At 44.1% G+C, this 27,466-nt stretch overlaps 1 protein-coding gene across 1 annotated transcript in view; it reads left to right on the top strand.

The window, feature by feature from the left end:
- Window positions 1–27,466, top strand: part of LOC145395764 (glutamate receptor 1-like) — a gene marked incomplete at its 5' end in the record, with an annotated part of 589,675 nt that overhangs the window by 477,363 nt on the left and 84,846 nt on the right. The window contains 2 exons of the mRNA XM_080269331.1: window positions 2,268–2,459; window positions 6,844–6,951. Coding sequence (XP_080125457.1) covers window positions 2,268–2,459; window positions 6,844–6,951 — 300 coding nt within the window. The remainder of the gene's footprint in view (window positions 1–2,267; window positions 2,460–6,843; window positions 6,952–27,466) is intronic.

Raw genomic sequence — 27,466 nt, 5'->3', positions numbered from 1 at the left:
TGTCAAGCTCTATGTTCATTAAATTCAAGGGGGTAGAAGAATATGTTAATATTCAGTGTCATGCAGAATTGTGTGTGTGTGTGTGTGTGTGTGTGTGTGTGTGTGTGTGTGTGTGTGTGTGTGTGTGTGTGTGTGTGTGTGTGTGTGTGTGTGTGTGTGTGTGTACTGTACTTTCATGTCATGAGTCAGGCAATTCAGCTCTTGTTATTAAGTTTTCCATTTTTTGTGGAATGAATACTGACATGCCGTTTATATACAAACGTAAAGTATTTGATGCAGCAGTAACTTCGGCACTTATATATAGCGCAGAGACTTGGTTGACAGGTAACCCAAAAGGAATAATCCGACAGTACAATCAGCTCGTAAAATGCCTATTGGGAGTAAGAATTAATACAAGTACAGACCTAACTTTGGCTGAGTCGGGAATTTTTCCAGTAAAGTTTGTTATTGCAAAGAAGAGGAAGACGTTTTATGCAGAAAGAATCACATCTGGTGATACAGATGCGCCACTTTGTTACGTATATGACTTATGCAGACAGTACAATACAGTAGGATATAGATTCATAATAAAGTCGCTTAATTGTGATACTACCTCTAACCCAATGGAATATATTTTGGGGATAATTGGTGATAAAGCAGATTCAGCAACAAAATATGTGACATATAGATCAATAATGAACCCTGGCCTAACAGTTCATCCTATATACAAAAGTAAACTCTATATACCTGACCATACACGTAGGTCATTTACAAGGTTACGACTTATGTCACATAATTTGAGGATTGAGACCGGAAGGTGGAGTAGAACACCTCGTGAGTCGAGGTTGTGTGAGTGTGAAGAGGGTAAGGTCCAAGATGAAACTCATGTTTTGTTAGAATGTCCTTTGTCTGCTGATTTTCGCCGTAGGTTTACAATGTTAAATTTCTCGTCACTTACTGATTTACTTAATGAAGCAGAAAACTGTAAAGAGCTATGTAAGTATATTGATGATGCATTGAGGGTATACGATTAAATAATGTTCTGGGTAATATTGTGATAATGTGTACATAGTGGAGGTTGATCTAGATGCATAGTTGACTGGTATACACTGTACTATTGTAGTTTAAGGAACTAATTGGAAACTATGTTTTTCAAAGGAATGGAGTACAAGACAAATGTTTGTTGGTACCTCTCTACTTATAATGTAAATATGTTCTTTGTTTGGACAAAAATTGTATTCTTTGCGATAGTTATCAGCTTACGAAATGTAACCATGTGAAGAATTTTTGTCAATAAACTAACTAACTAACTGTGTGGGTGTGTGGTGTGTATTGTAGTGTAGTGTAGTGAAGTGTAGCATTGTGTAGTGCTGTGTAGTGTAATGTGGTGTAGTGTAGTGAAGTGTAGCATTGTGTAGTGCAGTGTAGCGTTGTGTAGTGTGGTGTAGCGCAGCGTAGTGCTGTGTAATGTGATGTGTAGTGTAGTGCAGCATAATGTAGTGCAGTAAAGTGCAGTGCAGTGCAGTGTGGTGTATTGTAGTGTAATGTACTGAAGTGTAGCATAGTGTAGTGAAAAGTGTTGTGTACTGTGGCGTAATGTAGTGTACCGTGGTGTAGTGTAGTGTAGTGAAGGTATCGTAGTGAGAGGTAGTCTCCCTTATTTCCCCCAGTAAAATAACCATGGGTAAAATCCCGCAAATAATCCCCTCCTCTTTATAGTATTTTCAAATCCTGCGTACGGTATATTGCGTTTGTCTTCTTTGTATATTATTTTCAACGCCTTCTGTGCTACTTTCAACGTCTTCTGTGTTATTAAGAGCGCCTCTGCATAGTATATTCAGCGCCTTCGTTCATTACTTTCAACGATTCATATACTATTGTCAACGCCCTGGTATAATAGTTTCAACGTCTTAGTATATTATTTTAGGCTCCTTCGTGTATTACTTTCAGAAATTTTCCTTCATCTTTCCAGCGCCTGTGTATATCTTCAAACGATATTAAATTGCAGCTCATAATCGACATTGCATTAATTCCCCTCCTTTTATCCTGCAGTTAGGGACCTTGATTTTCATTAGACTGCTGTGAGTCGTCTTCCAGGGGACGGTATGATTTTTGAAGGAAAAAATGATCGTCTCTTTATTTTCCTTTCAATTTCTCTTTCGCCCCACCCACCCACCAACAGCACTGGACCTGTCTCCCCTTCCACATGCTCTGTCGATATTCAAGTTTGATGCTAAGAACTGTGTCCTCCTCCTCCTCAAAAAATCAGCCCATCCTCTCTTCCCCAGGCCCAGTCAGCACTGATCTACGACGCGGTGAGGGTGGTTGCTGAGGCGCTGACCAGACTACGGCACAAGAAAGTGGACGTGTTTGGTGAGTCTCCTGGGCTGGGGACGCCGCGGATCATCAGCTGCCACAGCAATGACGCTGATCACAGCGTCTGGGAGCACGGCGAGAAGATCACCAGGCACTTGAGGAAGGTGGGTCCAGGAGTAGGTGTCATGGTGGGGTATTAGGGCGCCAGGGTGGGGTATTAGGGTGCCAGGATGGGGTATTAGGGTGCCAGGATGGAGTACTAGAGTGCCAGGATGGAGTATTGGGGTACCAGGGTGGAGTATTAGGGTGTCAGGGTGGAATATTAGGGTGTCAGGGTGGAGTGTTGGGGTGCTAGGGTGGAGTATTAGGGTGTCAGGATGGAGTATTGAGTGCCAGGGTGGAGTAATTAGAGTGCCAGGATGGAGTATTTAGGGTGCCAGGGTGGAGTAATTAGGGTCCCAGGGTGGAGTATTTGGGTGCCAGAGTGGAGTATCAGTGTCTAGAATGGTGGTTAGGATGTCAGGATGTAGAATTAGGGTGTCTGTGGAATAGTGTGGTGTTAGGATGGAGTTGCAGGAAGGATGTCAGGAGTGAATAACAAAAAATCACCAGGGGGTTGAGGAAGGTGGTTGAGGAGTTAGAAATGTACTGTAGAGATGTTAGGGTGCTAGAGAGGAAAAACAGTTCTCTAGGGTGGAGTATTATGGTGTCCAGAGGCTGTTGCTGTTGTTGTTCTTGTTGCTTAACCCTGGACCTCCTGACCAAGCGTACCCGTCGACCACAGGTAAACAACCGCCCCTATAAGGTTGTCCTATAGGTTCCGTACACCGTTGATAGTGTGTCTGTGTTTTAGTGTGGTATATTCTGTGCAGTGCTTCATTATGTGTGTTACGTTGTGTGGGTTTAGTGTACAAATGAGGCCCATGTCTGTGATTATACCCAACCCAAATCTAAACTGGTATCTGAGGAGGGTTGGGTGATGTCCTGCTGTAGGCCAAGCCAGGGGAACTCGACCAGCTCTATGTAAGGATACCTCTGGTGGGTGGATGACAGGAGGTGTGGCACGTAGTAGTGTGTTCCGATCGGGGTGTTGTTTTGCCCTGCTCGTGAAGTGGGTAGGTAGGTGTTTCTTCAGTGATATAATGTCTGTGATTGGCTGTGTCAGGTTGTAGGATTAAGTGTCAGGGTGGGATATTAGAGTGTTAAGAAGGATGGGTATGGTGTCAGGGTGTAAAGCTAGGTTGTCAATGTGGAATATTTAGGGTGTCAGGGTGTAGAATTGAGTTGTCATTGTGGAAAATTAGTGTGTCAGGATGTAAAATAAAGTTGTCAGTGTGGAATATTAGGGTGTCAGGGTGTGGAATTCGGTTGTCAGCGTGGAATATAAGGGTGTTAGGATGTAAAATTATGTTGTAGTGTGGAAAATTAGGATGTCAGGGTGTAGAATTATGTTGTAGTATGGAATATTAGGGTGTCAGAGTGTAGAATTATGTTGTAGTATGGAATATTAGGTTGTCAGGGTAGGCCTGGGGTAAGGTGCTAAGAACGAATAAAAGACGATGCCAGGCACTTGAGGGAAATGTGTAATGTGTTATGGTGGCACTGTGGACATGTTATGGTGCTAAAGAGGGTAACTATTGCACTATACCCTTTTTTACCATAACGTGCCAGATTTTCGTCCTGTTGCGGCTTCTTTCACATAGCTGAATGGCAGAAAAAGATATTGCTGAAGTTCCACATCCTCTCCACAGAACTGTTTCCTGACTGTCCTCATATTCTAGTGTTAATCTATTGTTACAGCTCAGCATTCAAGGTGGAGAGATGGCAGTTTTGGGTAAAATTAGGGTAAAAAGAGTGTAAGTGGAATATTAGGGTGCAAAAAGTTCATAGCCATAGTTCATTTGCCTTCATATAGCACAGATTTTCACGTAGCTCATTGGCAGAAAAGACACGGCTTGACATCCTGCTGTTCTTTCTTTGCTTTTAACTCATAAAATAGTTTTGTCTTCTGTCTTTCTTTCCTTCATTTTTTCCACGTCCTTCAGCCTGTGGGTGACTCTGCACTGAGTGACAAGCCAAATGGTATCCTGTGCACCAGGAAACCATTTACTACGCTGGGTGGTAACCATATAACCAAATTTTGGCGCCTGGTGGTTTAGTGGGTAATTATTGCGCTCCATTCGGATTGAGCCGGTGAAGGTTTATATCCAAGGGGTAGTTGGGGTTGATTGCTCATGTAATGCCACTCAGGGATGAGTGAGGCTGGTCACTCTCGTCTTAAATGTCAGGACCAACTGCCTAGCCCCGGGCTTCTACGCGCCTCACGGGGCAATGTAGGATTGGATGATGGATGGATGAATGGACAAACCTTCCCTATAACAAATAGCCTCGAAAAGACCAGCAAGTGTGCTGCTGTTTGTTTTTCTTTGTAAGAGATTTAGGGGGACAGGGTGAAGAAGTCGGCATCAAAAATTTTGTCGCCTCTTAGTTTTCTCTCCATCTGCTTTAAAAAGCAGTGAGATGAATCCACAGTAACTTAAACTGTTCGCTTTATTTGGCCATTGATCAGTGTTATCTGTGTTAATTCCTACAGATTCACCACAGATTTTCGTAGACCATGCAAAAAAAAAGAAGCAGGAGAAGCGACAGGACTTTTGATGCTGACCGTACTTCTACCTCTAGACGTCATTGTTCATGTCAAGGAAGGTTTCTCGCACCGAAGGAGTGTCACTGCATCCTGACAGAAGTGTTATGAGTCCATGGGGAGGCTGTGCGTACAATAATATCCTTGTGTAAGCGAGGGAAGGCACTGGTATGGCAGCGGTGGTAGGGTGCTTAGCGGATGAGGTGTGCAGCAGGTTTATGGGAATATGACACAGACAGCAGCAGGGTGAGCTGAGGCATGGGGGTGGTGGTGCACTGTTAAACGCACATTACTATGTTAACGAGAGAGAGAGAGAGAGAGAGAGAGAGAGAGAGAGAGAGAGGTGGAGTCTCACTTTGACACTGATACCCCTCACGTGTCTAAATTCTCTCTCTCTCTCTCTCTCTGAAATGGAAAATCACAAATAATAGCAAGATCAGTAAAATTAATAATATTATGACAAGCAGCAGCACTGGGATTGCAACACCCACGCTCTCCAGCTGGTCAAGTGTCGAATATTTTACCTTGCCGTGTGACCTTGACCTTCGACAGATTACTCTAGAAATCTGCTTGCTTCATCCTTGCCTGGCGCATATCCGTTCCACCAACTTTGACTCAGATTAGGCCAGATCTGTCTGAGTTGACTTTGTCCTGTGAAGCAGACGTCGAACGGAAAATTTTTATATTATAGCACTTTTTTAAAATTTAACATGACAGATATTCATGACCGTTTTCAGCTCATTTAATGGCCATGTGTATTCAGACTGGACGGTTGATTTGGGTAGAAACTAAGGAGACTTATTGGTACCCCATACCTAAAATACATCGAACTTACACGCAGCCACGACTTTGTATGTGATTTGGGAGAGTGGACCAGTACCATCACGTGAAAGCAAACCAGTACATTATTTCGTTACCCGTACTATGTGTTGTTGTGTGTTTCTTGCATTATCATGGTATTATTGTTGGTGTGTTTCTGGCATTATATTGGTATTGTTGGCGGGTGTTTCTTGCATTATCTTGGTATTGCTGGTGTGGGTTTCTTGCATTATCGTGGTATTGTTGCTGGTGGTGTGTTTCTTGCATTATCTTGGTATTGTTGTTGTGTTTCTTGCATTATCTTGGTATTGTTGTTGTGTTTCTTGCATTATCTTGGTATTGTTGGTGTGTTTCTTGCATTATCTTGGTATTGTTGGTGTGTTTCTTGCATTATCTTGGTATTGTTGTTGTGTTTCTTGCATTATCTTGGTATTGTTGTTGTTGGCGTGTTTCTTGCATTATCTTGGTATTGTTGTTGTGTTTCTTGCATTATCTTGGTATTGTTGGTGTGTTTCTTGCATTATCTTGGTATTGTTGTTGTTGGTGTGTTTCTTGCATTATCTTGGTATTGTTGTTGTTGGTGTGTTTCTTGCATTATCTTGGTATTGTTGGTGTGTTTCTTGCATTATCTTGGTATTGTTGTTGTGTTTCTTGCATTATCTTGGTATTGTTGTTGTGTTTCTTGCATTATCTTGGTATTGTTGTTGTGTTTCTTGCATTATCTTGGTATTGTTGGTGTGTTTCTTGCATTATCTTGGTATTGTTGGTGTGTTTCTTGCATTATCTTGGTATTGTTGGTGTGTTTCTTGCATTATCTTGGTATTGTTGTTGTGTTTCTTGCATTATCTTGGTATTGTTGTTGTGTTTCTTGCATTATCTTGGTATTGTTGGTGTGTTTCTTGCATTATCTTGGTATTGTTGTTGTGTTTCTTGCATTATCTTGGTATTGTTGTTGTGTTTCTTGCATTATCTTGGTATTGTTGTTGTTGTGTTTCTTGCATTATCTTGGTATTGTTGTTGTGTTTCTTGCATTATCTTGGTATTGTTGGTGTGTTTCTTGCATTATCTTGGTGTTGTTGTTGCAGGTTGAGATGGAGGGACTGACAGGCAACATCAGCTTCACGGACGAGGGTAAGAGGAAGCTGTACTCACTGGACGTGGTGGAAATGACACTCAACAGCGAGACGGTCAAAGTGAGTGTGCAATTTATCCTTGTTTGGCTTTCTCCTTATCTTTTATCCTTATCGTACTTTGTATCTTTATTTTCTATCTCTCTCTCACTTTCGTTTGAGTTGATCCTTAACGCCAAGGTCGTCAGAGGGGTGTAATGAATGTTGAGTCTCTCTCTCTCTCTCTCTCTCTCTCTCTCTCTCTCTCTCTCTCTCTCTCTCTCTCTCTCAACACAGAGACCGTCAAAGTGAGTATTAGCATCTTCAGTCCAATACCGTGCATTTTCATTTTCTCTTGGTTACTCCATACGATTGTTATCAGCGTGGATTGAGAGATAACGGGAATTATAACCAGCGTCTCCAGTTCCCACATTTCCATTCTGTATACCTTTGTTGCATTCCCTGCTGAGTTTGATTTTTCCAGCAAGATCATTCATCCAGTGTTTCTTATTTTTTACTCTAATTTATCCTTACCTAACCCAACCTAACAGATTACCTAACTGACTAAGAAGCTAACCTAACCTGATACTAAGAAAAGTAACCTAACTTAACCAAGAATTTTCTAGGTAAGGAAAAATGTAAAAATAGTACACGGAATGGAAATCACGAACCCCTAAATCTCATAAGTTTAATAAAATCGCTTAGACGGAGCAGGAATAAAAAATACGTCATCATAGTGAAGGGTTGGTGTTGGAGAGGGATACCTTCATGTACTGGCACCGATATAACTGGTCGGGTAAGCTGCCTGGCTGTACAAACGTCCCTAAACTACTTAACCTGAGCGGAGGAGGATGGACGGTCGGAGAAGGGAGACAGCCTGCAGTCCATAAGATTCACGTTACATATGAACCTGGGTCTTTACTGCTAGTCAAGAAGTTCAGCAATATAAGCTTAACATTTACTCCTCTTTGCTCACCACCGCTCTGTTTGTCGTTCTTCCTCATATATCCATTTTAACTCCCCGAGTATGTTAATGACAGACGACCCTGTACTCATATATATAGCCTACTCGCGTGCTTGCGTGTGTGTATGTGTGTGTGTGTGTGTGTGTGTGTGTGTGTGTGTGTGTAAAGCGTTGTTAAGTAGCATAAAAAATCGTAAAACATCAACATACTCATGGGTTAACATTTTTTTTAAGCACATGATGTAATTATCGTATTTTAAAGGAAGTATACAGTTTTCTCCTCTCCTAGCAATTGCAGGCATAGTCAGTGATCCTTGTGCAATCTGGAATTCCAAACTGATGAATAAATAGTAACCAATGGACCGTCAGAAAATAGAGGTTTGCCCACACCTTCAGGCCGTCAGTCTTAATAATCGACTGTGAGCCATTTAACATTTTGTTTGCGAATTGCCAACTTTGCTGTGTGTACCTGTGTTATGTTTCCGTATAGGTGTGTGTGTGTGTGTGTGTGTGTGTGTGTGTGTGTGTGTGTTTTGCTTACATACTTGAACTCAACATGTTTTTTTACCCATCCATCTTTAAGGATTTGACTTTCTTCATCGTGTGTGATAATGTCCTTGATGGTGATGATTATGGTGATGATGATGATGATGATGATGATGATGGTTTCTTTTATTACTTATATCGTACCTTTTTTTCTTGGATATCTTCTGTAATTTTTCCCATATGCTTACTTTCACAGTCGTTTGGTTACGTCTCTCTCTCTCTCTCTCTCTCTCTCTCTCTCGTTTTCCACATCTCACTCTCCTTTTTTTTTTTTTTCTGATTTTGCTTTCCCTCTTTCTTCTCTCCCCCATATTCTCGTCCCATCTCTTCCTCTCTTCGTTTTTTTCCAGTTCTCTCTCTCAACTCTCGTTTATAATTTTCTCAGTTCACTCTTCGTCTTATTTAACACCCTTTCGACTCATCATATTTCTGGTGCTTCCAAAATAGCTTAAATTTTTCTTCCATCCCTCTTTCCTCTCTACTCCTTGACCTCCCGATTCCGTCTTTTCTTCTTCCTCTTCCTTCTTTCCTCGCCATCTCTTACTTCATTGTTTCCTGATATCGTCGTTCTTTGCTCTCCAAAATCACTATCTCATTAGTTCTCAATTTATTTTATTGTTGCCTCAGTAGTCTCTTCATTCCCTTGCCTTCCCCCTCATGCTTTCCACTCACTTTCCCCCCGCTCTCTTTTCCTGCTTCCTCCCCTTTCTCCTTTCACTTTCTCCTTCCTCTCTTTCCTCTCACTTTCCCCCCTCTCTCTCTTCTTGCTTCCCCCCTTTCTCCTTTCACTTTCACTTTTCTCTCTTTCCTCTCACTTTCCCCCTCTCTCTCTTCTTGCTCCGTCCCATTCTCCTTTCACTTCCTCCTTCCTCTGTCTCTTCTCGCTGCCTCTTTCATCTATCCATTTCTTCCTATCCCTCACGCTTACCATTTCAGAACTCACTGTTATTAATCTCTGTCTCTTTTCTCTGCTTCCTCTGTTATCTCCCCTTGTAATTTCCTTTGTCCCTTTTCTCTGCTTCCTCTGTTATCTCCCCTTGTAATTTCCTTTGTCCCTTTTCTCTGCTTCCTCTGTTGTCTCACCTTGTAATTTCCTTTGTCCCATTTCTCTGCTTCCTCTGTTATCTCCCCTTGTAATTTCCATAGTCTCCTTTCTCTGCTTCCTCTGTTATCTCCCCTTGTAATTTCTATTGTCTCTTCTCTGCTTTCTCTGTTGTCTCCCCTTGTCATTTCCCTTTTCCCTCCTTCCAGTTTCTCCTTCTGTCTCCCTGCATCTTCACACTCATCTCTTCCATCCCTGGTTGCTTTTTCTTAGTGCTTATCTCACCACAGTCACTTATTCTTCCAGTTCTCTTTCTTCTCCTCGCCCAAAATAATCTCTTATAACTTAACGTTTCTATTTTCTCCCCTCCTTTTCCTTCTCCTCGTCCTCTCTCACAATATCTTCATATCTAATAACTTTCCCATTTCTATCTTTTCTCCTTCTCCTCCTTTTTCTCCTCCTCCTCCTGCTCCTCTTACAGTGTGTTCATATCTGTTTTCTTCTTCCCCAGTCTCCCGATTTCCTCCCACTTGTCCTCAAGTGTCCGATAGTTTTACTCTTCCATCATCCCTTTTTTCCACTGCCTCAGGAATTTATTTTCTCATTTTCCCATTTCCCTCCTCCTTACCTCCACTTATCTTCTATCTTCCTCACTCTTTTTTTTTCTTTTCCTGCTTCCTCCCCTTTCTCCTTTCACTTTCTCCTTCCTCTCTTTCCTCTCACTTTCCCCCCTCTCTCTCTTCTTGCTTCCCCCCTTTCTCCTTTCACTTTCACTTTTCTCTCTTTCCTCTCACTTTCCCCCTCTCTCTCTTCTTGCTCCGTCCCATTCTCCTTTCACTTCCTCCTTCCTCTGTCTCTTCTCGCTGCCTCCCTTGTCTCCTCACCTTTCAGGACTGGAGGAAAGACGAAGGAAGAAGTCCATGTCACACATCCTAGTAACTTTCATGGAGTTTTCGAGCCTTTCAAAATTTGTGTCATTTTCTTCCCCGTTTCCTTCTCCTTTTCCTTCAATTTCTCCTCCGGTCTCACAGTATCCCTGCTTCCACTTCTTCCTCCTTTCCACACTTCTCTCCTGCTTAGCCTCCAAAGACTGGAAGACAGACGGGAGGTAAAAGAACAGAGGGACATTCCACACACGCAGCCAACTTTCTCTGCAATTTTCAAGTCATCCAGAAACTCTCTTACTTTCATCTCCCCATTCCCCTCCTCCCACTTCTCTGCTATATTCACCACGCCTGTTTCTTCCTTCCCACCTCCGTGTCTCCCGCTTAACCTCTCGAGAGGAGAGCAGAGATGATAGCAAAAGGGATAGGCTATCACACACACACACACTTTTTTTTCTTTCCAACTTTCGTGTCGTCCATAATCCCTCTCAGTTTCGTCCACAGTTTTCCTTCGTTTCCCAGTCATTTTCTCTCTGTTTCCAAATATCCCTCACCAGTTTATTCCTCCTTTCCCCCTGTGTCTCCTACTCATCTCTCGGGGCGGTAGGAGAGGGAACAGGAAGTCATCTCACACAGGCACCAACTTTCTGTGTCGTCTTCGTGTCCGCCACTCCCTAAGCACGCTTCATTAGCGACATCAAAGGCCGGACTTCCAGCCTCTTCCTTCTCTCCCTTCGCCTTCCCTCCTTCCCACAGTCCATCTCTCTCCCTCCCTCCCACCGTCCCTCCGCCCATTACCCTCGCTCCTGCCCTCCGTATAGCCCCGCCCCCTCTTCTCTTCCGCTTTCCCTCACTCCCCTTCTTCTCCCATTCTTTTCTCCCCCTACCCATCCCCCCCTCCATCCATCTTCTCTTCCTCGTTCTTCTCTCCCATCTTCTATTCTCCTCATCCTCTCTCCCTCCTCCCGACCTTCCTCTTCTCTCTCTCCCTCCTCTCTCCCTCCACCTTTCCTCCCCCATTGAAGTTTTCCGATAGACTGTGATGCCTTGGTAGTCCAGCAGAGGAAGTAAACACAGGAGGTTTGGGGAGGCTCTTGCTTACCCTACTTTTGCTGTCTTGTACTGTAGTCTTGAAGAGTGTCTCTCTCTCTCTCTCTCTCTCTCTCTCTCGTGATCAGGAGACGTCAATTAGAATGTGTAGGATTCCAACTTGTGTCCATTGATGTTTCTTTTCCAGGGTTTGCGTCAGAGCCAAGACACTGAATGCCAAGTTCTTCAGTGCCATCCCAATCCCCATTTTCTTAATAGCGGGATTATTCAGTTCTTATGCAGGACCTATTCAGGTGTTATGGCTCGTATTCAGGGTTATTCAGGTGTTAGGGCTCTTATTAAGGGTTATTCAAGTATTATGGCTCTTGTTCAGGGTTATTCAGGTGTTAGGACTCTTATTCAGGGTTATTCAGGTGTTAGGCTCTTATTCAGGCTTATTCAGGTGTTTGGTTATTCAGTGATATTCAGGTGTCAGGACTATTATTCACTGTTATTCAGGTGTTAGGACTCTTATTCATGTGTTAGGACTCTTATTCAAGGTTATTCAGGTGTCAGGGCTATTATTCAGGGTTATTCAGGTATTAGGGCTGTTTTTTCAGGGTTATTCAGGTGTTAGGGCTCTTATTCAGGGCTTATTTAGGTGTTAGACGCTTTATTCAGAGTTATTCAGGTGTTTGGGCTTATATTCAGAGTTATTCAGGTGTCAGCTTATTCAGGTGTTATTGTTTTTACTGAGGTGTTAGGGCTTTTATTCAGGGTTAAGGGTCAGCCAAGAGACTGATCCAGTATTTAGTAGAAATTATATAAAATCAGGACCACATGGCAAGGTCAGTTGAAGCAATTCGTATCCGATCTTGAGTAAACGTAGGGGAAATGTTCAGGGTAAGGCAAAGAGAAATAAGTTATATTTTGATATGTAACTTGCAGTACTTTGGTGATAGAAACTCCGTGTATAAACAGCTAGATAAGGAGTTTATTACAAGCTCACAGTAAAATAGTCTGCCCGTGTCGGCTGTCTGCTAAGAACTGATGCAATAACGCCGTCTTCAGGCGTGGGAAAGGGTGCTGACCTAGCAAGATTAGTGGGGGCATGCATGCATTGGGGGGGGACATATATACATCGGGGGTAGACATATTGTGGAGGGGGTACACTACTCCCCCGGGTAGCTGAGATGGTGTCTCCTGACACCGGGAGGTAAATGGTGTTTGAATATAGTAGGAAGGCAGGACCGGGAGGTTTGTACAAGGGATAAGGATGATACAGGGGCAGTAGGGGAGACATGGCCATGTTGAGGGGAGGGAATTAGAAGGATATATACATATAAGATATACAAGGAATAATAGGTACAAATCCAGTAAGGGTCGAAGGGATATATAAACATAATGGGAAGTACACAATAATAGTTTGATACATGATAAACAAGGAGTAGATATGAGAGTTCTATTGTTGTTCTTCCTTCATTTTTTTTTTTTGTTGTATTTTCTGTAGGATACACTGTCACTCAGTAATGCATGAAAGAAATACCATCATTTTCTAGTAGGTAGAGTGCTGTTCACAGTTTGGTTAAATGTTAGAAGCAATGGTAGTCACGGAATGTGAGGGCACTAAGTATGGGGAGTTTCTACGTCGTGTGTAGGGCGTACTATGCCGGTAGCGACTCTGATTGCCTGGAGTCGACATTCCATTTTTCTGACACAACAATGCACTGCACAGATGATGAGTAGAAAACCTATGAAAGCGATAACCACAGGGGGAAACACAACTGTTGGATGAACCCATGAACGGCTGAAGGCCAGAGAAAATTGATCCATAATGAAATCACTGTCATTGAGGAAGGTGAGCATGCGCAAGTGAGGGGAGGTGATGGTAATGTTGGCAGAAGGTAGGGTTGAAGGCATGTCGATTGGTTGAAGGATGTCATAGGAGTGTTTACGAACAGCTTGGTGACAGCGAGTGGCGTAAGTGATGACGGACTCTGATTTGATGGTACAATAGTCAGGTGCTTTGTAGAGACCACTAGCGGGGACGGAGCGAACGGAAGAACCAGGACACAGGATTGTGACAGAGATGGGAACAGCAAAGAAGGACTGGACATGGTTGAGGTGAGCATGGTGGACCGGGAGGTCAGGAGCTGGGACAAAAGAACAGGCCGAGTAGATGGAATGGTTGCGAACTAAAGCAGACTCACAGGGTGTAGCACTGCTAAGGAAGATAGCGAAAAGGTGGGCAGCACAGAGACGAGAGGGCGGAGTAAGGGAGGAACATTGCTGGAGGCCTGTGGAAGAAAGGAAGGCAACGGAAAGATGATCATGGGAGAGGAGGAAATATTCTGAAGGAACAGATACCTGTAACAAGGAGTTGTTGAGGCGGAAAGGGAAGGGAATGATGTGGAAAAGGTTAAAGGTTTTGGCAGAACAGAGAGGAATATGGATGACGACGTATGTAGTGAGAAAAGTGGCTTCGAGAACAGGATAATAATATTCAAGGGAGGAGTAAGGGAGGACTGGGGAGAGACCGAAGGTGGAGTGAGCCCATTCCAGGACAGAACGGAGAGCTGAGACAGCTACTAAGTCGGCAGTGACACGTCCATTGATAGCATCGACCAGGATACGAACCAAGGTAGAGACTTGAGACAGGAGAGAGTCAACGGCCAGTTGGAGATTATCCATGTTGAGTTTGAGGTAGAAGAACTGAGAGATAACGTTGAGATCTGAAAGGTGGCGTTGTAAGATATCGGTGAAATTGTTTAGAGTGGACGTGACTTCATTGAGTTGGGTTGTGAGCTTCTGTAACATAGTGTGTTGGATTTTAATGACTCGGCGTTGTGATTCTAGGGCTGAAGCTAAATGAGTGAGATCAGATTTGAAGCCAGAAATGTCACGGGCTGTAGCAACGCCAAACAAGCCACTCAGAATCTCACCGCCGAAGTCGAAGAGACCTCGTTTCACACAAGAACGACCCACGGGTGTCTGAATGGAAAATGTGTCATTGAGCTCAGTGAATCTGTTATTTATGTATTGCAATTGCCAGGAGAGTGGGAGGAAAAGGTTATAGAGATACTCGTTCGGGTTGTGTGTCCCCATGAGGGCCGTGAGATGGTTCCTGATTCCGTGGAGCTGGTGCGCGTAGGCAGGTAGGGCAATGGCTATGTCGGCCAGGGGCGCAAGATCGTAGCACAAAGAGGCGATGTCGTCGATAAGCATTACGAGTACCTCGCCTCCCGAGCCGACCAAGGCCCCGGGACGTACTCCACCATCGTCCTGACCTGACCCAGACCCCAGGAGGGTCAGCACTGCCAGCAGGGAGATCGCTAACATCGTACCTAGAAAATCAGGGTAGAGTTAATGGGGGAGGTCGTGAAGAGGTTGATGGGTAGAGCGCAGTTTGGACCGATATTGATTGATTGATGAATGAGCAGGTGGAGATGGAGAGGAAGGAGACTGAGGGATAGGTGGAGACAAGGTAGACTGAGGGATGGGAGGAGGGGAAGAGGGGGCAGGAGGTTGTGTAAGTGACTCTTCCAACACGAGGCCACGGGGTGCTCGCTTTAAGTCATCGACATGGACCCATCTGGTGTCCCTAGTGGACAGGTCCTGGAGGTGAAATTTGTTGCCTTGTTGAGTGAGGACGCGGTGGGGCCCTGTAAATTTGTCATCCAACTTAGAGGAACGCGTATGGGAATGAGCAAAGACAAGATCGCCTACATTGATAGTGATAGGAGAGGCGGACTTATGTTGGCGCTGCAGCATGTCCTCCTGAGAGGAAGCCAAAGTGGATTGGACATACTGGTGGATTGTCTGGAAGTTGGCCAATTTTAGTTTAACATAATCATCCATGTTGTAGATGGGTTCTGGCTTTGAGGATAAGAGAGAGTATGGGAGGTCCTTGTCAAAACCAAAGAGGACGAAGAAGGGAGGTTCAGCAATGGATGCATTGATGGAACTATTGATGGAGGATGCCACTTGGGGAATCCAGTCATCCCAGGACGAACTATGGGAGCCGAGATGTATGAGGCACTCTAAGATTTTACGGTTGTGTCGTTCTTCAAGGCCATTGGAAGCCAGATGGTTAGGCATGACATTGCACTTACTGATATGAAAGTGGCGACAGATCTCATCGAGAAGGCTATTGTTGAACTCTGTACCGTTGTCAGTAAGAATGGTATGAGGGGTACTGAACGGGCAAATTACGTGATCTACTAGGGCACGTGCAACGCTCTTCGCGGTCTTGTCGGAGAGGGGTACGAGGACACAGTAGCGGGAGAAGTGGTCGACCGCTACGAACAAGTACTCAGCGCCAGATTCTGTGAGAGGTAGTTTTAAGAGATCGATTGAGACAGTTTCCCATGGTCGTGATGGGATTGGGTATTGTAAGAGAGGTGCTGGTAAGCCGGTTGATCCTTTGTGGCGGTGGCAGGAGAGGCAAGGGTCACAGTGGGCATTGATATCGCGGCGCATGGTTGGCCAATAGTATTTGAGACGTGCTTGGCGCAAGCATCGGTCTTTGCCTGGATGGGAAGCTTGAGGAGTATTATGAACAATATGAAGAACCTTTGGTATCAGGGCAGTGGGGACAACAAGTTGGTGTACTTCGCGATTGGGCATATCTTTGCCTGTTAGCAGTGTTTTCCTGTACAAGAGATCATCATCTAGCATGAACTCATCTAGTGATACTGGCAGAGTAGGTAAGGTCGAGGCATCGCCAGATTCTAGGAAATAAATGACTTTGGACCACATGGGGTCTTGGCATTGAAAGTTTCGAACAACTTCTGACGTTAGTGTAGTATTTTCAGTTACTTCAGGCTGCAGTGATGTTATAGCTGCTGCTACGTGACGTGAGAGTGCGTCTGCGACTATATTCAACTTGCCTGGTACACATTGAAAAGTGGGAGTAAAGTCCTGGATGATGACAGACCATCTAGCTAACCTACCTGTTAGGTTGCGATTCTTGAACAAATCACATAGTGGAAGGTGGTCTGTTTGGATATGCACTGGATAACCATAGACTATATCTCTGAAATGTTTCAAGGACCAGATTACCGCTAGCGCTTCGAGATCTGTGACACTGTAGTTACGTTCAGCGGTTGTAAGGGTGCGACTAGCATACGCTATTACGCGCTTCCTTGATGCTTCATCGAGTTGCATCAAAAAAGCATCAAGTCCAGTGCCTGAGGCGTCTGTGCAGAGAAGGAAGGGTGTGGTATAATCAGGGAACGCTAGAATAGGGGCATTTACAAAAGCTGTCTTTAGTTTTTGGAAAGCTTGTGACTGGTCGTTAGTCCAAACAAAGGGCACATTCTGCTTGAGTAAGTGGGTCAGAGGAGCGGCGATCTGTGCATAATTCCTGATAAAGCGACGATAATAGCCACTGAGGCCCAGGAAACTTTGTACAGCGTCGGTAGTGGTAGATTCTGGGAAGTTAATGATCGCCTTAGTTTTATCCTCATTAGTATGAATGCCTTGTGCATCTACGACATGGCCTAGGAATTTGATTTTCTTTCGCAGGAAGTCACATTTACTGAGATTGATTTTCAGGCCTGCAAGCTGGAGGCGTTCAAAGACTTGCTGGAGTTTGGTAAAATGATCAGGGATGATTTACTCACAACAATGATATCATCTAGGTAAGCAAAAAGAGAGTGTCCCATCATACCGCTGAAGACTGAATGGATAAGTCGCATGAACACGGAAGGAGCATTTCTCAGACCAAAAGGGAGTCTCTTAAACTGAAAATGTCCGGAAGGGGTGCTAAAGGCTGTGACTGGGCGAGAGGACTCTTCCATTTCGACCTGCCAGTACCCGCTGAGGAGGTCTAAAGATGAAAAGACTACGCTATTGTCACCAAGGGATTCTAGCAAATCAGTGAGGACAGGTAATGGGAAACGGTCTGGAACGGTGACAGAATTGACCTTACGGTAGTCGACTACTGGTCTAAAGTTGCCGTCCTTCTTTGGTACTAAGAAAAGTGGGCTATTCCATGGACTGATGGAGGGTTCAATAATTTCCTGTTCTAACATGTTCTGTACCATTTGATCTGTTTGCTTTCTCTGGCTGTGAGGCAATCGATACGCTGGTACGTAAATTGGCTGAGTTCCTGGGAGTAGTTCAATCGTATGTTTGACAAGGTCTGTTCTACCCATCGGTTCACCGGGTAAGGCAACCACGTTTCTGTACGAGGTCAGAAGGTCGAGGAGTTGAGGCGTATTTTCTGGGAAATCTGTGCAAGTGAGATGTGAGAGCACATCGGGTGAATATGTCGGCGCAGATCCCGTAGAGTTAATAGTACATTCACCGATTGGCGTATCATCAGTCTGAATAGTAGGAATTGAGGAATCCTGGCACACCTTTACGGCCGCTGGGTATACTAGGAAGTCTCCAATCTTTACACCACTTTTAAGTTTTAGTGGAGCATTTGTGACATTGAGCAAGTACAGGTAGCATAAACTGTCCTCTAAGACTGTACACCACGCTGACTCATAAGTCAAGCCATTCACACAACACGTCTCAGGTAGGGTTAGTACATCCACTCCTTGTTTCGCACCGGCAACACAAACAGAGACTTTGGTGAACTCAGGCGGTAACAAAATTGTGCACGTATTCGTTACTGCACGTTTCGTCTCTGCGTGTTGAAGAAGATCATTCAGACTGTGTGAGGTAGGTAACTGAGACATGTCTGAGTCAGTGATAGTGTTGTCGGGAGAGGATGTAAGAGCCATGTTCGAAGGCTGAGATGATGTATCAGGAGACATTGAGGAATTTATGTCCTTGCTCGCAGTCAGTAAAGGAATGATCTCTGTATTCTCAGATGATGATAGTGGTGGTTTGGGCTGGGTTGGACTTTTTGGTAGTGATAGGGACAGAGGTAATTGAAGGACTGATTTGATCGTAAGAACAGGACGGGGACATTCCATAGTGGAAACCGGGAATCCAGAAATGTCTATACTACCACAAGCAGGTAATAATGCAATGGAATGTTGTGCCATGGTGGAGAAACCAATAAGGGCATCTGCGGGATACTGCAAGTCATTAGTGACATGAAATTCAATGAGGACAGGGGGCAAATCTCTGTGGAGTTTGACTTCAAGGGTGACTCTTCCCTTAACCTTAAACTCTGAGCCGTTAACACCACATAGGCGAATGTCTGGTGGTTCTAGGAAACTGACGTGGCTGTGATGGTGATGAATAATTTGTAAGGAATTTTCGGAGATGAGATTTACTATAGATCCTGTGTCCAAGAAGAATGACGTTGGTATGTCATGACTGCTTCCGAGAATGACTAAACCCGAGGATGTTATGGGACCTACATGGCGGATGGGGAGTTGGGTTTCTGGTTCTACGTGATATTGGTCCAATACGGGCGCAGCGCTTCCCCCGACTGTGGGCGGTTGAGGTAACGACATTCCTCAGTGGTGTGAGTCGTGCTTGATTTGTGGTATTTGCAGTGTGGACGACGTGAGCGGGAAGGCGTACGCTGTCTGGTTTGGGAGTGAGGACGTCTGTATGTACGGTCGCAACTGGATGCTCGATGTCCAGGATGACCACAGTACCAGCAAAGAATCGAAGATTGTCTGTTTCGTCGGGCGCTAGATTGATCACGACCTGTGGTAGAAGAGCGATGTGTGGCAGGTCTGCCGCGTGTGGTGGGACGGGAGTGAGATTGGTCTGGGGTAGTGGAGGTGTGACAGACTGAGGAGGCCAAGGGTTGGGTGGTGCCCTGACGCGTGTAGTTCGAACCTGTTCTTTCATGAATGGCTTTAGTGACCTGAATAATTTTATCCCCTGGATTGAAACCGATTTCCAAGGCTAGCTCTCGCTGTTTAGGAGTAAGCCAGTGAAGGAATCTGAGGTAACCAATTAAGTCAGCAAAGTTGGTGAGTGAAAGCATTGGAACGCCATTCTTGTCTTCTAACCATTTCGTGCCTAGCAGTAATTGGAGCATCTCGCTACTAGTTGCTTTCATGGCGGCGGCAGCTTCGCGGAGCTTGGCATATTGCGCTGGGACGCGCAAGTCCTCATCTAGTTGGTTTAGGAGATTAATGAATCCCATGAAAGACGCGGTATTTGAATGCTGGCAACAAAGGCTGATGAGTTCCGTACGAAAATCAGCAAAGGTACGAATGCTATCGAAATGTCCTGCACGGATCGCGGATCCGATGTCTGATTTACCGTGGTGCAAGCGACCGAGGAGGTAAGCTACTTTGAGCGATTCCTCGGTAATTTGCCTATTGTTTATGTCTGTTTCGACTTCTCTGAGGAAATCATAGACAGACCAAGTTGGGTCCTGGCCGGTAAATTTTGGACGATTGGCATCGTTGAGATAGATAGACTAGATAGACTGTGGAGGGTTGGCCATGGCTGGAAGTGTAGAAGTGGCGGCAGGAGAGGTGTGGGAGAGAGAGAAGGTAGTGGCAGTTAAGGGCGAGCAAGACGGGGTATGAAGGGAGGCAGGAGAGGGAACGACAGGGGAAGGAGTAGAGGAAGAAGAAGGGAGTGTAGAGGCAGGAGTAGAGGAGGAGGTATCTGGATTTACGAGGGTAGGACGGGTAGTAAGTGATTCTGCGGGAAGTGAAACGGGAGTCTCAGGTACAGGGCGGTGGTACTCTTTGCCACTTCGTAAATGAGTGATTGTGTTAGAGGCGGCAGACGGGGTATGAGCAGGTGATGTTTTCGGGTCGAGAGGGCTGGTGGTAAGCGGTTGACGTCGAAAGTATGACATTTAATGCGGCAATGGAAGATGAAAGGATGAAGATGGATACGTAGGTGGAAATGTATAAATAACAATGAGAGAATGGAATACACTAGGTGTGAAAATGAATGAAGGTGCGGGCATGGATGGTTTAAATAAAATGCGAAGGATGAGATGGACAATAAATAACGTAGGTGAAGATGAAAACGGGGTAATGGAAATGAGATGGAATATTTACAATAACCAATCTGTAGAGAAAATCGAGGATAATCTCTGTAGAAAGGAAAGATATACTATAGTTACACAGTAGAGATGGGAGTGTTGAGATGTATGACGTGCAGGGGTGGCTGGGCGTAGCTGGGCTGGGGTGGGGCGGGGCGGGGCTGGGCTGGGCAGGCGAGTCGGGGCGAGGCGGGGTAGAGACAGCTGGGCGGAGAGGGGAAGAGACGCCGCAATGAATCACCGGCAGGGAGTGGCGGTCTTAGGAGGCTCCGTAATGCAGACCAGATGGGGCGATGGCGGAGGCCGGTGGTGGGTGGGGAGGGCAGATGTCAGCGCAAGGCAGGTGTAGAGCTGGTGAGTTGCAAATGCAGAGAATGGTGGTGGGCAGGCAGCGGGCAGACAGTGATAAGTGGCACCGTGGGGGCAGGAGCTATGATGAGTTCGGAACAGGTGCTGGGAACAGGTGCAACAGGTGCGTAGGTCAGCAACGGCGACACATGCGGTCAGGAACAAGGCGTATGGGTGCGGTTGTTTGAAAGGTGAGCACTGGTGAGAAAAATTGTATGCTCGCAAAGCATAGCCAAGGGATGACACCACTAGAGGCACGGAGGAGGGGCGAGGCTGGCAGATGCAAGACGTCGTGTATCTTGTTGTATCACTAAAAATCCAAGGAGGCGGTCAGAATCTGATGGTTCAAAACACCGCTGCTACCAAATGTAACTTTCAATACTTTGGTGATAGAAACTCCGTGTACAAACAGCTAGATAAGGAGTTTATTACAAGCTCACAGTAAAATAGTCTGCCCGTGTCGGCTGTCTGCTAAGAACTGATGCAATAACGCCGTCTTCAGGCGTGGGAAAGGGTGCTGACCTAGCAAGATTAGTGGGGGCATGTATGCATTGGGGGGGACATATATACATCGGGGGTAGACAAATTGTGGAGGGGGTACAGAGAGTAGTCAGTCAGATGTCAAGGTCATAGGGAAAGTCAAATGTTAAGGTCAGAGGACAAGGTCAGCTCAAGCAGTGGGACCAGGAAGAGTTACGGGTTAGGCAAGATGGAAGTGATTTCGTTTTGAGAACAGTCAGGTCAAAGTCAGGGTCACAGGGCAGAGTCAAATGTTCGACCCATAAACGAGTTGTTGGTGCTGGTGTTGTTGTTTCAGTGTTCCTTCTTTTATATTTTGAAACGGGCTTCTTATCACATAGTTATAATTGAACGTCTTTCCTTAATCTTACTTTAACACACAAACACACACACACACACACACACACACACACACACACACACACACACACACACATATTGTATTGTACTGAAGAAATTACACAACACTCCTCCTCCACCACACTACCCACCACACCATCACAACCACCATACCATCTCCACCACAAAAAATGCTAACCGAGGCATTGCAAACCCAGCACCAATAAAATATAACACAGAGAATCATAGAGTCATGTCCACCACCGCACCACTGTTCACCTACATCACCAGAGAAACACTAATTCCTCCACTGAAATACATGGTAAAAGAAACACAGCCACGAAAAAAAAGAGACTCGCTCCACTATACTCGTACTATTTAACACATCACCACCACCAATACCACAATTACCTTTACCTACCACACCACCACCACCACAGGTATCTTTACCTACCACTCCACCACCACCACAGGCACCTTTACCTACCACACCACCACCACCACAGGCACCTTTACCTACCACACCACCACCACAGAAATACCTCACTAAAGAAACGGACACGAAGAAAGACTTACTCAACGATACTACCTAAGACACCACAACCACCACCACAGGCACATTTACCTTACCACACCACCACCTCAACAAAAATCTCACTGAAGAAACAGACACAGACAAACGAGTCTCTCCCTCACACCACCACCATCACCTCCTTCACCACACCACAACCACCACCGCCGCCTCACCTCTTCTCTTTTGACGCGTTAAGCTGGGTCGGTAAAAAACATCACGCACCGGTAAAAGACTGTAGCGGCTGGGGTGCGTGTGAGTGGAATAGTCCATGTATTGCTAGCAAAGGGGCCTGTCCCTATGAATAACAGATGATTGCACGTGTGAGGGTCGGTGCAAGAATGCCAGCTACCTATGGACACATTCTTTTCACCCATGTACTGAGCCCTTACCTTTATATTTACTTTGTCTCCATATGTTTGTGCTTTTGCAGTGTTGCGTTTTGACCTCCATGCACACTAAATTTTTCCCTTGCCTCTTGGCTTCACTTTTCTTCCCCTTCTGCTGGTTTCTTAGTGTTTTCACCAGTCTCTTCAATACAGTGACGTGTATTTCTTGCTTTATTCTTGTTTGCCTTTGCCCTTTTCCTTTATCAAGGTGTCACGTCCCTATGAGTAAATAGTGATTGCAAGTGTAAAGGTCGACGCCAAATACTAGGCGCCTGCTGACCTTCTCCCCACTCCCACGAAGCTTACTTTCTCCTTTTCTTTCCTCTCTTCATTTCTGTAGCTTTCCTTAGTGCAATGGTTCCCTTTATTTTAACTTTACATGCTATACTTTTTTTTTCCTTTACCTTTCTATTTTTTTTTATTTTTTTTTGCTGTGGTTTGAACTTTTTAACAGTTTTGCATTCATGTTTTAGTCCCGGTCACCACGATTTTTTTTTTTTTTTTTTACTTTATTTCCCTGCTTTTCGTTGTTTCTTAGTTTGCTCCACTTCCTCGTTATTGTTTTTATTTGTGTGCAGTCCAATTTTTGCTTCCTTTCACAGCTACGTGTTCATATTTTTGTTCTTGCTACACGCCGTCTTCTCCTTGCTTACTGTCAGAGGCCCCCATCCCTATGAATAGTTATTGATTGCAAGTGTAAAGGCCATTGCAAGAACACCAATAATTGCAAGTGTAAAGGCCATTGCAAGAACACCAATAATTGCAAGTGTAAAGGCCATTGCAAGAACACCAATAATTGCAAGTGTAACGGCCATTGCAAGAACACCAATAATTGCAGGTGTAAAGGCCATTGCAAGAACACCAATAATTGCAAGTGTAAAGGCCATTGCAAGAACACCAATAATTGCAGGTGTAAAGGCCATTGCAAGAACACCAATAATTGCAGGTGTAAAGGCCATTGCAAGAACACCAATAATTGCAGGTGTAAAGGCCATTGCAAGAACACCAATAATTGCAGGTGTAAAGGCCATTGCAAGAACACCAATAATTGCAGGTGTAAAGGCCATTGCAAGAACACCAAGCACCGTGGGTCCTCTTCTTTCTCCCATGTGGCTCACCCTCACCTGTCTACTGTAAGTCCTTTCTCTTTATTAGTGTTTGTAGTTGTGCAGTACCATGATTTTTTTATTATTCGTTCCACATGCATCTACCTTTTTCTCTGCCCTCTTTTCTCCTATACAGTTTTTTTTGTTTTCCCGTATTATCTTTCCTATTATATTCTCACTACTCACCGTTGTCTTCTTTCTAGCTGTCGGCAGTGATTGCAAGTGTAAAAATCATCGACCATTTATTTTCAGATCAGCGTTTTAATTTTGACAGCATATCTGTATATGCCTGTCTCTCTCTGTCTGACTATATCTCTCTGTCTAAGCTTGTCTGTCTGCCTATCCCTGTTAGTCAGTCAATCAGTTAATCTATCTACCTGTCTGTCTCTCTATCAGTATCTGTCTATCCTGTTTATCTATCTATCTGTCAACCAACCTATCTATCTGTCTATGTCTGTATATATAAAACTCTCTCTCTCTTTCTCTCTCTCTCTCTCTCTCTCATTGTTTCATTTTTTCCTCGTAATGTAATGGTATATCGCCACAGAGGTCATCAGATTAATACATGTGGTTGATACTATCCTTGTAGGCGTCAAGGTGAGGGGTTGGAAAGACTGGGGAAAGGAGGGATTAGAGCAGAGCCTCCAGTACAACAGCTCTTTCCCAGCCTGATTAAAACTGTCAGTTGGTAGCAACAACAAAGCGTAAATGACATTACTTAGGTTGTTATGAGCTGAATAAAATCATCTCACATTAGTTGCAACAGTAATGCCAGACTTTCCCCGATCGTCAGAGTTAATGGTGACGGTCTTAATACTCCGAGGCTCCTATGACTCACTCAGCTTAATAAACGTCATGAGAAAGCAAAAATTAAGTATAAAACACGTCAACAGATTCGTGTGGTATAATTCATCCTGTTGTTAGGCTATTCTTCAAGTTTCTAGTGCAGGCGTGTGACCGATATTTCTGTTTAAGTGGCTGTAAGAAGGTTAGCATTTTATGTGACAGAGGCGCATACTTGCTAACTTTGGACGTTTTGTTTTATTCATTCATGTTGTGTCCAGACGAGCGTAGAGCAGTCTTTTGGAATATATCCCTCGCATACTGCTGCACCGCACGAGGCCTCCCCTAAGCTTAATATAGGTAACAAGAACATACCAATGAAATACGTCACCAGAATCAAAAGATCATTATTATCTTTTTGGCAGTTTGTGTGGTGTTGGCGTGAGGGCTTGTGTGTATGGTTGTATGGTTGGCAATTTAAGGGATGTGTTGGTTACTATTAAGAAAAAGGGAAAAGCGAGAAGGAAAAAGTGGATGTCAGATGAAACATGGAATGCAATTCAGAAAAGGAAAGAGGCTACGTTAAGAAGTGAAGAACAACATGTTCATGGCCAGGTAGTTGAAGTACTTAAAGCAAAGTACTGGAGTTTACATTCTTAAGTAAAAAGACTCGTTAGACGTGATAAGAGGAGACGATATGATGAAAAGGCGACAGAGACAGAAATTAAATTAAGTAAAAATGACGGTCAGAGCACAAGAGCAGTGTATCAGGCCATAAAGGAGTTAACTGGGACTGCAAAGAGAAGGAAGGAAATACCTGTACGAGATAGAAATGGTAATTTGATGACTAAAGATTTGGATATAAAAGGAAGGTGGAAAGAGCACTTTGAATCTGTTTTAAATAGACCAATCCCAGCTGAAGGGGACATTTTGCCAGCCGAGAGAGATTTCCAGATAGAAACAGGGGATATAACTTTGGAAGAGGTAGCAAAATCTATAAAGGAGTTAAAGAATTTTAAGGCCCCAGGAGAGGATGGAATATTCCCTGAAATGCTTAAGGTGGAAAATGACGAGTTGATGAATGCGCTTTTGAAACTTTTTAATTGGGCTTGGGATAATGGTGGAATTCCGGAAGAGTGGAAAAATGGGGTGATTATAAAAATACCAAAAAAGGGAGATTTAAATGTGTGTGGCAATTGGAGGGGGATAACTTTGACACCTGTGTTGCAAAAGTCTTTTCCAAAATCTTGTTGAACAGAATAGAGCCCGTAATTGATAAAATTTTAAGAGAAGAACAAGCGGGATTTAGAAAGGGTCGAGGTTGTAATAATCAGATTTTTATTTTAACCCGCCCCGTCCTGACCACTTTTTCACCACTGGTACCCCCCAATCCCGACCATTTTTCGACCCTTTTTTTTTTTTGTGCTAAAACTTTCGCTTTTGGTCAGAAACAATGGTCAGTGGCAAAGAAATTGTTCCCCGGGGTCCATAATTACCTTAAACAGGTATGCCTTGGTCCCACCTGGCCCCGTGTTCTCTGTAGGTGGTCTGAGCCTCTAACGTTTTCTATGGTATTATAAGTCTGGGAAACCAATGAAAGTAAGTAGATATGTATTTATTACAAACATGAAAACATGTGATAAAAGAGTATATTGGATTTTATACAAAAATAGAGCAGAAATAAGCATTGTACCATCGTGCGAAACGGGCAAAATCGGGCAACTTGGTCACGATGAATCGCTAACATTCGAAAATCATGATACATATCATTTTTTTTACTTACATAATACTTCTACAATAACATTATACCATATTACATTTTATTGAACTGTTTTTACGTATTCACAGGCCTTTTGATAACATTTAGTGTAATGTTAGCACTTATTTACGTAGTGAGTGAACTCGCTGTGACTGTTGTTTCAACTCGTATTGTGTTTTTTCTACTTACATAATAGTTTTCTAATAACATTATACACTTTTCAACTTTATAGAACTGTTTTGAGATAATTTCAGGCCTTACGTAAATATATAGCGTAATAATAGCGCATAATAACACACACGGTGAAGTCGCTATGATTACTATTTCAACTTACAACCTATTTTTGTACTTATATAATAATTCTCCACTAACACTGCACATGTTTACACTTGATATAATTGATATCACATAATTTCAGACCTTACGATTCAACTGAGTGTCATATTAGCGCGTACTTACACAGTGAGTGTTATCGCGATATCATTTGTTTCATCTTACACTAGTATTCAACTTATAAATTACCTTACTACTAACATTACAACAAATTCCACTTTATATAATTCCTACCACATACTTACTGACCAGAATGTTCTACTGAGCGTAATATTTTCGCAGATTTACACAGTGGGTGTACTCGTGACATCAAATATTACAACTTACACTATTGTTCAACTTATACGTTTTATTCATGCTAACATTACACCCGTTTCCACTTTATATTCTTGCTATCACATATTTACTGACCAGAGTGTTATACTGAGCATCATATTTTCGCAGATTTATACAGTGGGTGTAGTTTTCATATCACTTCGTTCAACTTACACTGTTTCTCAACTTATACATTACTTTCCTGCAAACATTACACCCGTTTCAAGTTTAAGTAAGACTTGGCACATACTGACTGGCCTTACCATTATACTGAGCATCATATCGCCATCCCACACAGTTTCAGTAGTGTAGGAAGTTATGGTACTCTCTGAAACATGGCTGAAGGCACAACGCAACATTGGTGGTGGTGGGGGAGGTGGAGAGCGGCGCCTTTCATCACTTGCACTTCTCTACCCTCTCTCTTTTCTTTTACCCTTTCCCTTCCCTTTCCTTCCTTTCCCCACATCCTGGGGCTGTGTGGAGGAAGTTTGGGAATATTGTATGGCGAAAGACGTGCTGGGGAGTGGCTCCACCTCCTCTCCCCTAGGCCTACGTGCACCACGTGCTCGTGCTGCCTCCCTCACACCACTTCCCTTTCACCCCGCACTCCCACCACACCACTTTCGCCTTCCCCAGACAAAACACTAGGCCATACTTTATTTGCCTTCTCGCCCCACCTTCTGATCCTCGGGGTGAGATTTTTTCCTTCCCCAACCACGAGGCAACATCACGTTCTAAGCCGCCAT

Source organism: Coenobita brevimanus, chromosome 1, assembly GCF_032717465.1.
Source record: "Coenobita brevimanus isolate Jiangsu-jjx chromosome 1, ASM3271746v2, whole genome shotgun sequence".
NCBI classification, from domain to species: domain Eukaryota; kingdom Metazoa; phylum Arthropoda; class Malacostraca; order Decapoda; family Coenobitidae; genus Coenobita; species Coenobita brevimanus.
Note: the sequence above shows the minus strand (reverse complement) of the source record. Positions and strands in the feature narration are given on the sequence as shown.